Source organism: Mangifera indica, chromosome 1 (assembly GCF_011075055.1).
Source record: "Mangifera indica cultivar Alphonso chromosome 1, CATAS_Mindica_2.1, whole genome shotgun sequence".
NCBI lineage: Eukaryota > Viridiplantae > Streptophyta > Magnoliopsida > Sapindales > Anacardiaceae > Mangifera > Mangifera indica.
Genome location: NC_058137.1, coordinates 6,087,548 through 6,102,021, shown reverse-complemented (window position 1 = coordinate 6,102,021; position 14,474 = coordinate 6,087,548). Strand labels below are relative to the sequence as shown.

The window sequence follows — 14,474 nt, the reverse complement described above, 5'->3', positions numbered from 1 at the left end:
AGGCTCCACACACACTGGTATACAATTAGCCGGAATGCATAAGAATAATTTGAGATTTCAGTTGCCTATGACATAGAAATGACAAGGTATCATGTTAACAAGATTTTTCTCAAGCTGTCAACAAAGAGCTTGTCTACTTTATTAAAGAAGACATAAACAGAGTATTTACAGATACAGGCCAAGACTGGTTTAAGTTGAAAAAACAGATTTATTTACCACCAAATTAGAGCAAGTAGCATGAAGAGACCAATCAACAAAAGAAGATTTTTCACAACATAGTCAGCACGTTGCCTTAGACTTGGCTGGGGAAAATCATGATCATGGCCACCATGGGCTAATCCATGAGCATTGCCACCTTGAAACGTATTAATTCCATAGGGAAAACCAGCAGTCCCATAAACTGCAGGATCAGTGAACCCTTGAAATTGAATATTAAGCAATGAAGGAAATAAACCGCCAATTCCCAAGGAAAAGTTGCCAATCCTTGCCGTTGCCATGGGTACAAATCCTCCCATGAATCCAAAACCATAATTGATATAGTTACTGGCTTCTGGTGGGGAAGCTGTTTCAGGCCTTTGCCCAGATGGACGACTAGGGATATCAACGCCTGGATAAGATTTTGTTCGTGGATCAGTTGGGGATTTACCCCTACCATAAAGAGGAACCAATTTTTCCTCTTGTATGATGGCCTTGCAAACTGGGCACTCATGGGAATGCGAGTGATGGTGTAGCCATCTGTACAGGCAAGGCCAACAATAGAGGTGGCCACAAAGAGTAACAATTGGGTCTTGAGCTAAATCAAAACAGATATTGCACTCAAAATCACCAGCTTCATTAACATTGTTGGACAAGCAAGACGGACATTGGGCTGGCATGCATGTTGACTCCCCGGAACCACTTGCCATTGTCTGAAACCCACACCAAATTACAACTTCCTACAATTACAAAATTAAAAATTCAGAACAAAATCACATTGAAAAAACTCTACAACATGGTCAAATTCATCACCAATAACAGAAATGATATATAATCTAGTTTAAGAATACCCAAGCTTAAAGCTAAAAGCTAAAAAGTCAGAGAGCAGAAATGTTAAAACACCAAATTGTGTTTCCATGTGACATTGATATGAATCTTAAGAGAACCACACTTTAAAAACTAACTATTGAGATGGGAGAGCCCAAGAACATATAAACCCCACACTAGTTGTCTATACTTTCCAATGCGGGATCTAAGCCTCATACCTTACACTTGCGATTCTAACATACCGCTATACTCTGCATCGTGAGATCTAAGTCTCATACCTTACACTTAAGATCTTAACATAACACCACGCTCCACATCCCCAACGCCCACATGAGTTGACTATGCACTAACTCTTTGCTAACCCAAGCGAACACTACAAAAAATGACATTGCCACCCACGCCGCACGATTACAATTAGGAGACATGATTATAGCTCTTACACTAAATAATATGAACCTTAAAAAAATCACACCTTAAAAGCTAATTATTGAGATGGGAGAGCCCCGTACCATATAAACCCTACACTAGTTGTTTATACTTTTCAATGTAAGATCTAAGTCTCATTCCTTACACTTGGGATTCTAATAGACATAAAATTAACAGGCTTCATTAACTTAAAAAAAAATCTAGATCAAGTAGCCGGTTCTTGATCTTGAACATTAAATATTACTGCTTATAACCCTTAAAACTCTTAACATACAGATACTAATTATGATAAATTTAAACAATACCCAGAATACAAAACAATTAAATCAACAGGTAATGAAATCAATAAATTTACAAGAAAATACCACGGAAAAATTCCTTAAAAAATCGTATAATTAGTAGAAAACTGACCAGTGATGGAGTGAATTCCTTGACAGGAGAAGCGAAAATTGAAAGGAGGGGGTCTACAAAAGACAGGTAATATCAGTAATGAACGATAAAATCAAAGAAAACATAGTAATGTGCTTGGAAGATTCGAGAGTGCGCTGGTGCCTTAATTTAATTCTGTTTGTTTTAGTGCTGTGGGCCGGCTAGGTTTTTGCTAATTTGTCGCTTTGGGTCTCAGCCTTTTACGTATCAAAACATAACGCTTCATATTGCTCCTGGACTTCATTCATTTCTTATTTACAATGGGCAAATGGGCTGAGTTTCAGATATATATGTATGTGTGTGTGTGTGTGTGTGTGTGTGTGTTGGCCCGGCCCATTTAACTAATATTTAAAAAAAAATTATTTAAAATTTTTAAACACAAATTATTTTTTAATTATTAAAACTGAAAACAGTACCCCGAATATATTATTTATAATCTCTCACTTATGATGGAGGAATATCATAGTTACATGATGAAAAATATTATAAATTGTAACATAATATAAATAAATTAATTTACATACTGTATAAATTATAAAACATAAATAAATATATACTATGATAATATTCAAATAGATCAAATTTATTTAATACTTGATCTATTTATAATATTTTGTAATGATAAAATTAAAATAAAAATAAAATTATAAACACAAAGAATTGTTATTTGTGAATTCAGATATTTTCTGAAAGAAAATTGATGAGAGAAAATGAGATTGAAAATATAATGAAATAATTGAGATTGAGAGATTTGTAAATGAAAGTGAAAATAAAGAAAAATTGAATAGGTTTATATAGACAAAAAAAATAAATTAATTAAAAAAATTTAAAAAAAATTAATGAGGCCAAGGCTTCTGTCACAAGGCAGAGAGAAGCAAAGCTTCTACCACAAAGCAGAAGGAAGCCTTGACAAAAGCAAGAAAAAAAATTATTTTTATTTTTAAACAGTATTGGGCCGGATCAGATCAATCCATGGGCTTAATATTAAAGCCCAAGCTCCAGCCCAATAGGCGCATGGGCCTAGCCTAGCATGCTACAGTATTAGTCCGGGTCTTCTCGTGTCATTTTTTTTCATGCTTTGTGTCAGGCCTCCATTCAACCTGGTCTAATTGACATGTCTAGTACTAGTGTTCAAAATTCTTCAATAATCAAATTAAATTAGTTTTTAAATCCAAAACTAAATCAAAATAGTTTAGTTGAGAAACTAGTTTAGATACTAGTTCAATAATATAGAAAAATAAGATATAATGATCCTTTGGTATTTGGTTCAAAATAGGTTAACCAAAAATTCAATTTAATGAATTAGTATTTTTAGTTTTATTCAAAATTGATCAATCTTTAAATTGGTTCAGTTTATAATTTTCTTCAAAGTGAAATTTTGATTCGGTTCAAAATATTATCAAATCAATTTGGTTAACTGATTTTGAACACTCTTATAAAATAGAACTAACTATTTATGGCAAAAGAAGCATACACATTAAATAAGTAATACTATATATACCTATTTTAAATATATAAATATATATTAAAGTGGGTATATATAATTTTATTATATTTGAATTGGGTCAAGAAAGAATGCTCTAGTTTGTTTCCTTAGTTGTTTTCAATAAAATAATCTATTTTTAAGGTGGGTAAACCATATCAATTAACTTTATATGGACTAATCCTAGCCTTTCAAATATTTTTTCATTCAAAATTTTATCTAAAAATGGGATAAAATAAAAAAAATCTAACATCAAAATCATTTTAATCTAGATAAATAAATATTTTATATTGTTTATTATTTTCTTTGAAAAATTAAAACTAAAATTTTAATATTTCATTATATAGTGATTAATCTTACGTTGTTATTTTGTATATTCTTATTAGTTTGTAATTAATCAAATCTACATTAAAATAAAGATTGATTTGATTTTAAGTTATGATTTATGAAAAAATAGATCGAAACTGAATTATATGTGTTTCTTGAGAATAGTAGACAAGGTAGGCACCATAAGCAAAATAAAATAAACACAGTTTGCGGGATAGGTTGGATTGAGCATTTTGGTTGGTTTATTTTAAGGTTAGAATTTCAAACTCCTGTCGATTAAACAGGTTGGGTGTTCTAAGTCCCCATTAATCGTCTTTTACCATTTAAATTTACTGAAGTAGATATTCACCTTTTAAAAAAGAAAAAGGAAGAAAACTCCTCTCTTTCATAAGGCATTGCAACAATGAAACAATCACATCTCTAAACAAATCAATCCTAACCTGAGAAAGGCGATAGGGAAAGTTATTGGCTTTTTTTTTAGCTTTTCTTGTTTTTTAAATTTAAAGCAAATGAAGATATTGCTTTCACAAATTTATTTATCACCTCCTACGTTCCTGGACTAAGAAGAATGGCAGTTTTCGAACATTACATGATTGAGTAAGGCTTATGTGGCAAATGAACGGAGTTGGGTGCAATGGATATATCATATATCTACATCTCAAATTGGTCAAATTATGTCCCCCATATTAAGATTCTTCGGATTAAGTCGGTGGGATTAACCATAACTCCGGACAGAGATGAGATGGCGACTAGTGATTGGCTTCCTGGACACTTCTTAAATGTCTAGAAATGGCGATCAGAAGTCCCCATTCAGGACCACTATAGTTGAACTATATCTTTCAATGTCCTTGCCTAATTCCAATAATCCAAATCCATGGGACTTCACTTTGTTCAAGAAAACCTTCCCTCGTTCACTACTCCACAGTTAAGAGACATGTGATGAACTTGGACTGTATTTCGGGTGGCTTAAACAACCTCTCCCAACCAAGCATGTGAATTCTTCCCTATTATTTAATATCAGGCATAATTAACTCATCTACTTTATGAATGCTTAGTTTCTTGCCTAACAAATACCTGGTTATGAATACTGAGTTTCTTGCTACATAATTTTGACGTATTATGTGGTGCATCTGTTTCATCCCTAATCCCTTCCAAGATCAGTACAAGGTTGTTAAGAGTAAACTGTGAGATTTCTGTGGAATGTTATTACTGTGAAGGTCGATTGCCAGTAACATTTGAATGCTGTACTAAAATATTGTACGTTGAAACAAACTTTTTAAAATAGGTGTATGCTATATAGCATATTTATACATAAGTCAAATAACCAACTATAAATCATAAATGTCAGATTTTATGCAAAATAAAAAAGAGAACTCTCAGCAATCCGGTTACATACAGCCGCACCCACAAGTTATTATACGAAGGGGTTTAACAAAATTGTCAATTGTGTATGTGTAGCTATTATAATTCTTGTATTTTCTTTCCAAATGAGTTTTGTAATGACGATGGTGGCTACGGATGGAAAACATTTCGTAGCTCATTGTACCTCTCAACATCAAAATTATGAAGCTTGAAGAGTTTCTTTTGCTTGGCGGTGAACCGGCTCCGGTAAAAGCCTACAAAAGAAGGCTCTTTAGAAGTCCTCAGGAAGAATGCATAGCCACCCAGGAAATATATTGAAGTAACATAGAAACAAATGGGCTCCATCACATCCCACGTGAGTTCCCAAAATGTGAGCCTCATGAGTGCTGTCGTTTGGACTACCAAGCAGCCAAGTCCACACCACAGTTCACGACGAACCTGGGAGTCTGCTTTTTTATCTATTTCGGTTTTCTGCCTCTCCAACTCTTCAAATTCTTTTCTTCTTGGGTCGTTTGAGTTGGCCTCTGGTACATGAATTAGACCCTCAACAGCTTTGGTTATCTGTTATCAGAAAACGGAAAAAATGCACTTTTGGGTAACTTTTTCTCCTTTATATATTAATCATGAATATTGACAGGAAAGCAGTAATGTTGCACTAAAACTCCAACTGCTGCCTTCACCAGCTAGATCATAAGTTCTACAGCTTAATATGAATATGAAAGTTGCCGAAATAATAAAAGAAAAACGGCAAATGACTAAGGAAAGTGGCCCTTTTGATTCTTTGTTTGGAAAATTTATCTCGGCAAGGTATAAGCTGACAGGCACCAGACAAGGTTAACAAGAGAAAATAGGTGTCATAGCCCTAAAGTTTCTAGTCACCAATTTAGACCCTTCACAAAAATTAATTTAAAAGGCCAGCAGCTATAATCTACCCAACCTTACCAAGAGGAAAATGACAATCACAAGAAAATTATAAAATTAATAAAACTCCAGCTTTTATCAAAATTATATTTCTAAGGCTCTTCTATGTGTGCTTATCCAATTCTCGTACGTCAAATATGAGACATTCATTTCATGTGAAACATGTTCCTAAATTCTCATACGTCAAGTATATTTGAAAATAATTTTGTCAGTATTCAATTCAGGTCATTTCCAAAAACACTGTACAGCCAAGCAAAACCGAAATTTGCTTGGCCATCTCTATCTTTCATAAACTCAAAAAATAAAAAAATAGATTATATTAAAAAAACCCACAAGAGATATTATTATGATGATTAAATATCATTTATTATGTATTTTGTTTTATTAAAAAAAATCATTTTTTTAACAATTTAAAAAGTTTTTTAATTTTTTTGATTTTCAATTATCAGTGATCGATGCCGAAAACAGGGCAAAGGTATGGGACAAAAAAAGCCCAAAACCTTAGACCCAAATGTGGTCACTTCAACACCTAACGTGGAACCCTTTACACGTTTAAGATCTGGCCTGTGAAGAAAACAAAACACAAAACAAAAGATAACCAAAAGAACATATCAGTTCTATATGCCACCCAAATTTAAATTATAAAACAAATTCTTAAATCCAAAACCTAATTCCTCCGGACCATGCATCTTAATTTTTAACCTTACCTGTAAAACGCTAACAAATTAAACAAATAATAATTTCATCATAATTAAGTATTTAATAATAAATATAAACAAAGAAATTATGAAAGCAAAATTACCTGTTCAGGTCTAAGAAATACAACGTTTCCCAAAACGATAACGTTTCCTGATTCGTCAAGCAATTTTGCGAACTGCAATCCCTGATTCGGATCCGAAACGGCCTCTTCGCATACACGAACAAACTCCGAATACGGTATCCAAGGCTTCTCGATTTGTCTCAGTTTCTCCTTCACGACTTCCATTTGAACCGCCTTCAGAACTTTGCTAGCGTCCTTCACAGATAGCCTCTCCGCCTTTTCAGTCTCAAAACTCGGAGGTGGACTCAAACCGTCCAGTCGGATTCTATCTTTAGCAATGTCGATTGTTTTCAATTTCTCCATGAGACTCTCCCCTCCGATCGGTAATATTTTCGGCTGAAGAATGGCTCTCTTGTGGAGAAACCTCCGAAAGGTGCCATTGTCTCCGGAATCTGGAGCAATGTTAGGTTTGGCCGAGGTTTGAGAAATCCGGGTGGTTGTTAATGTGGATGAAATGCGGCAATTGGTTAGCGCCTGCTTTGAGATTTTCGAAAGGTTGAAAAGACGAGCAGCTAACGTCTTCTTCGACGCCATTAATAGACGGAGAACAATATAAAAAAATAATAATTTTAAGAGATAAAGGAAGGGCTTTCGTTTTAACCTCTCATATGTTCTCCGATAATCTATAAAGCGTTATTTGGAGGCTTTATATAGCTGTCCCATGTGAAAGGAGCGGGATTTAACCTAAAAAAAAAATCACGCGATTTTTTGAGATGATAACGACACGCGAGAAATTAAGTGTAACAGATGACTAGTAAATGAACCGAGACAACTTCAAGAGAAATTATTGCCGCCTAAAGTTCGCGAATATTCCCATGGAGTGAATCTGATCAACGTACACGTGTTTGGCTATGGATAAAAGTGCAGGACTCAACCGTCTGATCATCTGAAAATTGATGGGATAGTGACGCCTGATTGGTGGGGATGAATCAGTGATGATGTGGAATTAAGGATGTGGAACACGTGTGAATAAGAAAGAAAGACATTTATGGAAATAAAATATGGAATGAGCTCCTTTGGCAGGTGGCTGCGGCGAGTTGTCATAATTGGTCTTGGATTCACGCAAACGTGTCGCCACATATTATTCATATCCAAAAATCTAGGCTGGCTGGCTGCCCTTTCGGAAGGTGAACCCCACGTTTGGAAATTTGTTATGGTCATTGTAATTATTTTTGGATTTATCTAAAAATAGTTTTATACATTTAAATGTAATCCATATACGGCTTTGATAACAAATTTTCTAATAATAATATTTCAATAAAATTATATATATAATTTTATACACAAAAATAATACACTATCATATGATTATATATTATTTTATTTTTAATTTAAAATTATTTAAAAAATATAATAATATATTATTATTTACATATATTATTTATACATAAAATTATACATATTATTTATATATATAATATTACATAAATAATTATTTATAAATAAAATAAATGACATGGTAGCTAACACATGTCATCATTGTAGTTAAGGATTATTTCTAAAACAACAAAATTTGATTTAAATCATAATATTAAATTGAATTATTAAAAAATTATAATTTAGTTTAGTTTATAAATCGATCTAATTTAAATTGATCAATTTTAGAATAGTGGTTTATTCATTAGATTGCCATACATATAGGCCAAATGAATATTTCTCACCCAAAGTTGATAAAATAACAAATTCTCGTTTGAGTTTGAAGGAAAAAATCATTTTTTCGTTATATTTATTTAAAATTCTGTTAATGTTTTAATAAAATTATTAAAAATACAAAAAAAAAAAATTCTCCTCCATGTGAACTTTAGGTTACAAAGTTTAGTAGAAATTATAACTTAAAAGGGAAATATATTAACACGAATTAACTATATATTTTTATGTGAAATATCTAATTTAACAAACAACAGTAACAACCAGGGTAATTATAATAAAATAAATATCATAACTTAGACAAATAATGAAAGAGACGATACATAAGCAAGTGATTTACTTTTCCCAACAAATGTTTGCCCGTAAAGCTTTTTTTTTTTTTTTTGGGTATTAATTAAAATAGCATATTTTTTTCTTTTGTGTGTATATATATGCAGGGTCATTTTTTTTAAATATACATATATAAGCCAAAACATAAAATATCTAAAATACTCTTAAAATTTATACTCACCCAACCAAAGCTCACCCAGTTAAGACATAAACTCATCCAATTAAGACGTACAATTCATTCAATCAAGGCTAAAATATGAAAATGAAATAAGATAAAAATATAAAATTTTTTAACAATTTTGACGGTGAAAAGGTTGGCCAACCGTCCAAGCACCAAATCAATTAATTTATTAAAAAAAAATTAGTTGGCTAGTCAGCCAAGCGCCCAACAAATAAATTTATTTTTAAAAATTGGTTAACGAGATGTTTGACTCACTGAGCAACCTATCCAATCAATCTCAAATATCAAAATCTTCTTCTTTTAAAAATAAAATCAAATTAAAAATGACTATATTTGTATAATAGAAAAAAAATGGCTATATATATATAAAATGTAAAAAAAGTTGTTATTTTAATTAATATCCCAATTTTTCACCCATTTAATGGATAAATCATATTTTTCACCTAGAACCTAACTCTATTAATTGGAAAAAATTTCCAATACAATGTTAGAAAGTCAAATTATAATATTGCTTATAACTTTTTCATTTTTTAAAATTATTATATCATCCCAAATTAACAAAATTTAAAATAGTCATTTACATATCAAATTTATCATTAACACCATTTTTTCTTTCCCTTACAATTTCACCCACTTCTTCCTTGTAGATGATTCGTATGGGTTTGGGTTTGTGTGGATGACAATATTGATAAATAGTACTTCTAATGAGTTTGAGCTTAAATGAATGATAAGAGTATATAATGTTATATTTTTACTTCTTAATTTTTAGTCTTTATGCGTAATTATACTTATTAAGTTTATACTTTGATTTATGTAGCATTTGGAGCAAAACGGGATTAATTTCACAATTTGTAGACTGTTTTGACATGTCTTAGTATTTTAGGTATAATTTTCTCATCCGAGCTCCAAATGAGACGATTCAAGATGCTATGGAAAGCCAAGAAAGAGTTTTACAACTTTCATGTTTTATCATTGTCTAGAATCAATCGAATCAGGGTTGAAATTGGGTTTGAAATTGATGCACCTGCATAGGAACGTTTCTTGGCCTATGATCTTACTTGCAGATCTGATGTGTAATATTTCTAGAAGTCTATAGGTTGTGGACGACTTTCACCAGTGTTATATTGCTCTTTCCTATCTATATTAGGACTTTTATTTTATTTTTAATATTTCCCATAATTAGTGGGATTATCTTATTATGAGAAGACTTCAATCACTTTTAGGAAAGGGGGAGCGCTAGAAATTTGAATATAAAAAAAGGGTGAAGAGACAGAACAAAATACAACATGAACTATTTTTCTTTTTCTCTTTTCTTTTCTACGTGCTCTTCCATGGCCTGCTTGGCTAATTTATTTGACTTGGTCAAAGGAAACTAAAACCTCAAAATTAATAAATTGTGAGATCCAATTAGTTTTATTATTCAATTTATGCTTTGAATATCGATTGTTCTTCTGTGTTTATTTTTTAATGGTTATTTTATGTGATTGCTAGGAGGCCTAATAGTTAATTATTCATTATAATCTATTGTTCGATTAGATATCAAATCCATAATTATTTAATCTCTCTAATTTGTGAAGCAACTAAGGGTTAATGATTTGCTACGTTAGCGATTATTAAATGTTAGAAAGAACGTTCGACTAAATTAAATACAACCGTTTGTGCTTGTGTTGTTTAACTTTATTGATTTCTCTAATTTTTAATGTTGCTCTCAAATTAAATCTTTAGTGCTTGACTTAAGTTGTTTGATAGTTCGGGTTAATTAGATCATTTGTTTCTAATTAACTACAACTAAACAGAGATAGAAAAGTAATTCCAACGATGAGTATTTGAAGCATGAATAAATCTATTTGTGCATCAATGATCGGTTGTTAAGGTTCTGATGGTAGATGTTGACTTAGACCAAAATCTATTTTCTTATTAATTTCGATAATTAAGTTAAATTATTTTTAAGTTGTTCCTTTAATTTTGTTTCAGTATAAACAACCTCTTCTCCAATCTTATACACGTTAGCATAAAAATTAGATTAGACACTTTTTGTGGGAACAATCCTTTATTTGCATTGTCTTACTATATATTTTTAGAAGTATAGGTTTTAATTTTGATTGCCTATAATAGCACACCAATAAATAACAATTCTAATTTAAATTACAACTTTTTGAATATGTAAAAGAGGAAAACTGTTATGTTTGGTGGTCTTAATGGGTTTGAATTTGAATAGGTGATAAACGAGTGTGGGTAATCTGAGCAAATTCACCGCCTAAACACTGGAAAGCCACACAAAAAGTTCATTTGTTTACAATAGGAAAAAATATTTAATTTGTTTAAATATTGAAAAAGACCATGGTGCTCCCAACGTGTTCGTTTTAACCTATTTGGCACTAATGGGCTGGTACTAAAGCAAGTTTATTGTAATTTTAAAAAAAAAAAAAAAAAACGAGTTGCCCTATTAGCTCAGTTGGTTAGAGCGTGGTGCTAATAACGCCAAGGTCGCAGGTTCGAGATCTGCATGGGCCATTTTTCCATTTTTTGAACTTTCACCGTTGTAAGAACTAAAATTAATAACTTTACATAATGATAGAAGTTAAAATGCAAGGGATCAAAAGAATTTTTTTAATTAATTAGAATCATACCAGGAATGCAAATTATGCTTTTACAAAGATATCAATAATTTAAAGTAATCTGCTCTTCTCCTTGCCATGATTGTCATGCTGTGTAGTACCACATTTGTCTTCCTGTGCTTCATAAAGTAGTAGTCGCCATTTTCTCAGCGTGTCGTAAATACGGGGATACTCAAGTCCAAATAGTGTGTCAAGACGCCACATCTCCACCAAATAGAAGATCACATATCTTTTCTTCGAAAGGGGCAGTATCCCTGGAATGAGAATCAGCCTGCATGGTTTTCCTTTCCTTCCTAAATGTTTCTGCATCACTTACTCTGCCAAGTTTTTCAAGACCAGCAACAAGAACATTGTATGTGCCTAAGGAAGGATGAATCCCTCTGTTTTGCATGGTTTTGTAAATTTGAAGCGCTTTATCAGCACTTCCAGCAGAGAAGTAGACACCTATCAGAGCAGTGAAAGTAGCAGTGCACTTCTGGTCCTTTGGCAACAAATTAAAAATCTTTGCAGCAAAAGCAGGTCTTCTAGCACACCCAAGCCTATATATTAAAAGCGCACGGTGATACATCCCAAGAGAATGTCCAGCTTTGGTCATTTCCTTAACAATCTCCACCACCTCTGACAATGTATCTGATCTTATTGAGATGCCTAGCAAGGCAAGATAGTCATTTCTCTCAAGATTTAATCCTAACTTTGAACTGTATTTAAAGGCCAGCAAAGCACCATATGGTTTGGCAGAATCACAGGCCTCCTTGATTATGGTTGACATAATGGCAGAATCCAACTGTATATCTTTATCCATCATTCGGGTAAGTAAATGGTCGATGGCAACAGGATTCTGCTTTTTTAAAAGATACAATAAAAGACCTCCATCTAAAGATAAAGGAACTTCAGCATCAGTTCTTGCAAACTCAACAGCCTTCTCACCGTTAATAAATTCGGTGGAAAAATGAGGATGGATTTTCCGAAGGAGGACGTCAGTTTCACCTGCAGCTTTTAAAGTTTGAAGAGCTTCAAGAAATACAGGGTAACGGAGTACTAGACAGTTTTCTTTCATATACTGGAGTATTTGGATCATTGCCCTTGTTTCCCCAACTTTGCAGCATTTCTCAACCAAAATGTTACATGCAGCTTTATCAGGCTGTACCCCAGCTTCTTGCATTTTGCTGAAAATCTCAAGGGCTTCATCATATTTTCCTGGATTGCATCAAGAAACAAATGGACTATTATCTTCTTTATAAACAAACACAGATATACAGTGGCAAGTGGCAACCATAAGAATGTTTGTAACATAAAAATGCAATAAGAATGAGTAAGCTTAGTAATTTCAGATGCATACATTGGCAACGATGCTTTCTTCCTTTATACCCATCAGGGGCTTATAGAAAAGAAAACATTATACATAATTACTGATTTTATATATCTTTACAAAATTTCAATAATTATTCGGAGAAAATTAATTAGTAAAATCATTGAACTATTTCGAAATAGCATCATAACTGTATAAACTTAAAACCATTATATGTACATCTTTACACAATTCATGCAACAACTTCACCCATATTAAATCTATATGCTAGCCCAATAACCAGAACCTTAGATGTTTATCCAACTGAAAATGATGGGTGAACCAACTAGAATGAGATCAACTCTGATACAAGTTAAAGACTTTGAGATGGAAGTGGATTGAAGAAAATATCACATGCCCAACATGTTATTATGTTAAAGCTAATCAACAACTGCTCCTTTAGGGAACGTCACAATCAAGTTTAAGGTTATATTAAGGAGTTCAACTGAGCGCATAAACCCATATAAAGAGCAAATGGGAGCAGCAAACAACTAGCTGTAAATCCATATACATTATTGCAAAGAAAGATAATATGCCAACAACGATTAGCATATCACTTCAAAAGAAAAATTACCGAAAAGCATATGTGGGCTGTACAACCCAACAACTACATGAGCACACACACTGGGACAATAGAACGAACAATGAAAGGGCAATATTCATACAAACTAGCCATCGCTCACCAGACCCAACGAGGTACTCCATTAGTACAGTATATGTGTGACAATTAGGAGACAACCCAGCTCGAAGCATCTCCTTATACACATCTGTGGCTTCCTTAACTCTGTTATTAACAAAAAGAATCTTCATATAAGCTGTATATGAAACAACTGTAGGATAACACTCTTTGTCTTTCATTTCTTTCCACACCTTCACAGCCCCATCAACATCCCCACAATTAGAAAGCCAATGCATAATTGAAGTGTAAGTCACCGCATCAATTTTAATGCTCTTTTCTTTCATCTGCTCAAAAACATACTTCATAGACTCAATCCTCTTAGCTTCTCCGAAAATATCTAGCATAGTAGTGTAAGTGAAATGGTCATGCTTAAAACCTTTTGTTCTGGAAACCCAGTGGAAAAACAACCACGCTTTTTCCATCGGAGGATGGGTCTTTAGAACCTGATTGACCGTATAAGAATCCCATTTTAGAGACAACTTTTCTATCTGTTGCTGAGCAGAATCCCAAGATGAATACTTAAGAATTGAGTATACGTTTGCAATTTTATCCCTCATAAAAACCTTTGGGTTCACATCTTCTTGTGCTACTCGTTTTGTAATCTTTCTATAAGGCTGTTTACTGGGTTTCTTTTGTTTGAATTGGTGAAGAAAACGCAGGCCTTTAGGGTAATTGCCATCAAATGACACAGAATGTATTAAAATTTTCAAATATGTATGGACACCATAAACACTTGGCATAGGTTACTACTCCGACGACAATCTCTTCATACATGCACCACTTGAAGGCCCGGCAAATGGTTAAAGGTGAAAGACTGAGCGGGATGATGGTGATCGAATTTTGTGTGTCCTCTTTCTTATGACGAATAAATAAATAGATG

The 14,474-nt window shown here is 32.8% G+C and overlaps 3 protein-coding genes and 1 non-coding gene across 5 annotated transcripts; 1 reads left to right on the top strand and 3 right to left on the bottom strand.

Moving 5' to 3' along the window:
* Positions 1–92: 92 nt before the first annotated feature.
* LOC123210072 (E3 ubiquitin-protein ligase RNF185-like) lies at positions 93–2,023 on the bottom strand. 2 transcript variants are annotated; one of them, XM_044628263.1, is made up of 2 exons: positions 1,861–2,023; positions 93–935 (listed from the first exon to the last, which is right to left on the bottom strand). In XM_044628263.1, the coding sequence occupies exon 2, from the start codon at positions 903–905 to the stop codon at positions 213–215; it is 693 nt and encodes a 230-aa protein (XP_044484198.1). In that variant the 5' UTR covers positions 906–935; positions 1,861–2,023; the 3' UTR covers positions 93–212. The 2 variants fall into 2 exon arrangements, with proteins under 2 accessions (XP_044484198.1, XP_044484206.1); XM_044628271.1 differs by lacking the exon at positions 1,861–2,023 and adding an exon at positions 1,242–1,384.
* Positions 2,024–4,992: 2,969 nt separating this feature from the next.
* Positions 4,993–7,405, bottom strand: LOC123216309 (calcium uniporter protein 2, mitochondrial-like). The gene is made up of 2 exons (XM_044636728.1): positions 6,774–7,405; positions 4,993–5,611 (listed from the first exon to the last, which is right to left on the bottom strand). The coding sequence occupies exons 1-2, from the start codon at positions 7,323–7,325 to the stop codon at positions 5,201–5,203; spliced, it is 963 nt and encodes a 320-aa protein (XP_044492663.1). The 5' UTR covers positions 7,326–7,405; the 3' UTR covers positions 4,993–5,200.
* A 3,984-nt stretch (positions 7,406–11,389) lies between these two features.
* TRNAI-AAU lies at positions 11,390–11,463 on the top strand. The gene has a single exon. It is a non-coding gene; the product is annotated as a tRNA-Ile (tRNA).
* A 79-nt stretch (positions 11,464–11,542) lies between these two features.
* On the bottom strand, positions 11,543–14,430 carry LOC123215565 (pentatricopeptide repeat-containing protein At2g01390). Its single transcript, XM_044635723.1, has 2 exons — positions 13,599–14,430; positions 11,543–12,764 (listed from the first exon to the last, which is right to left on the bottom strand). The coding sequence occupies exons 1-2, from the start codon at positions 14,332–14,334 to the stop codon at positions 11,758–11,760; spliced, it is 1,743 nt and encodes a 580-aa protein (XP_044491658.1). The 5' UTR covers positions 14,335–14,430; the 3' UTR covers positions 11,543–11,757.
* Positions 14,431–14,474: the final 44 nt, after the last annotated feature.

Bases quoted from the DNA above. Each gene is read 5' to 3' on its own strand.
- LOC123210072 (XM_044628263.1), bottom strand. From the start codon at position 905: ATGGCAAGTGGTTCCGGGGAGTCAACATGCATGCCAGCCCAATGTCCG.
- LOC123216309 (XM_044636728.1), bottom strand. From the start codon at position 7,325: ATGGCGTCGAAGAAGACGTTAGCTGCTCGTCTTTTCAACCTTTCGAAA. The intron at 5,612-6,773 runs GTAATTTTGCTT...TTCTGATAACAG, and splicing joins TATTTCTTAGACCTGAACAG to ATAACCAAAGCTGTTGAGGG.
- LOC123215565 (XM_044635723.1), bottom strand. From the start codon at position 14,334: ATGCCAAGTGTTTATGGTGTCCATACATATTTGAAAATTTTAATACAT. The intron at 12,765-13,598 runs GTGAGCGATGGC...GATGCAATCCAG, and splicing joins GGAGTACCTCGTTGGGTCTG to GAAAATATGATGAAGCCCTT.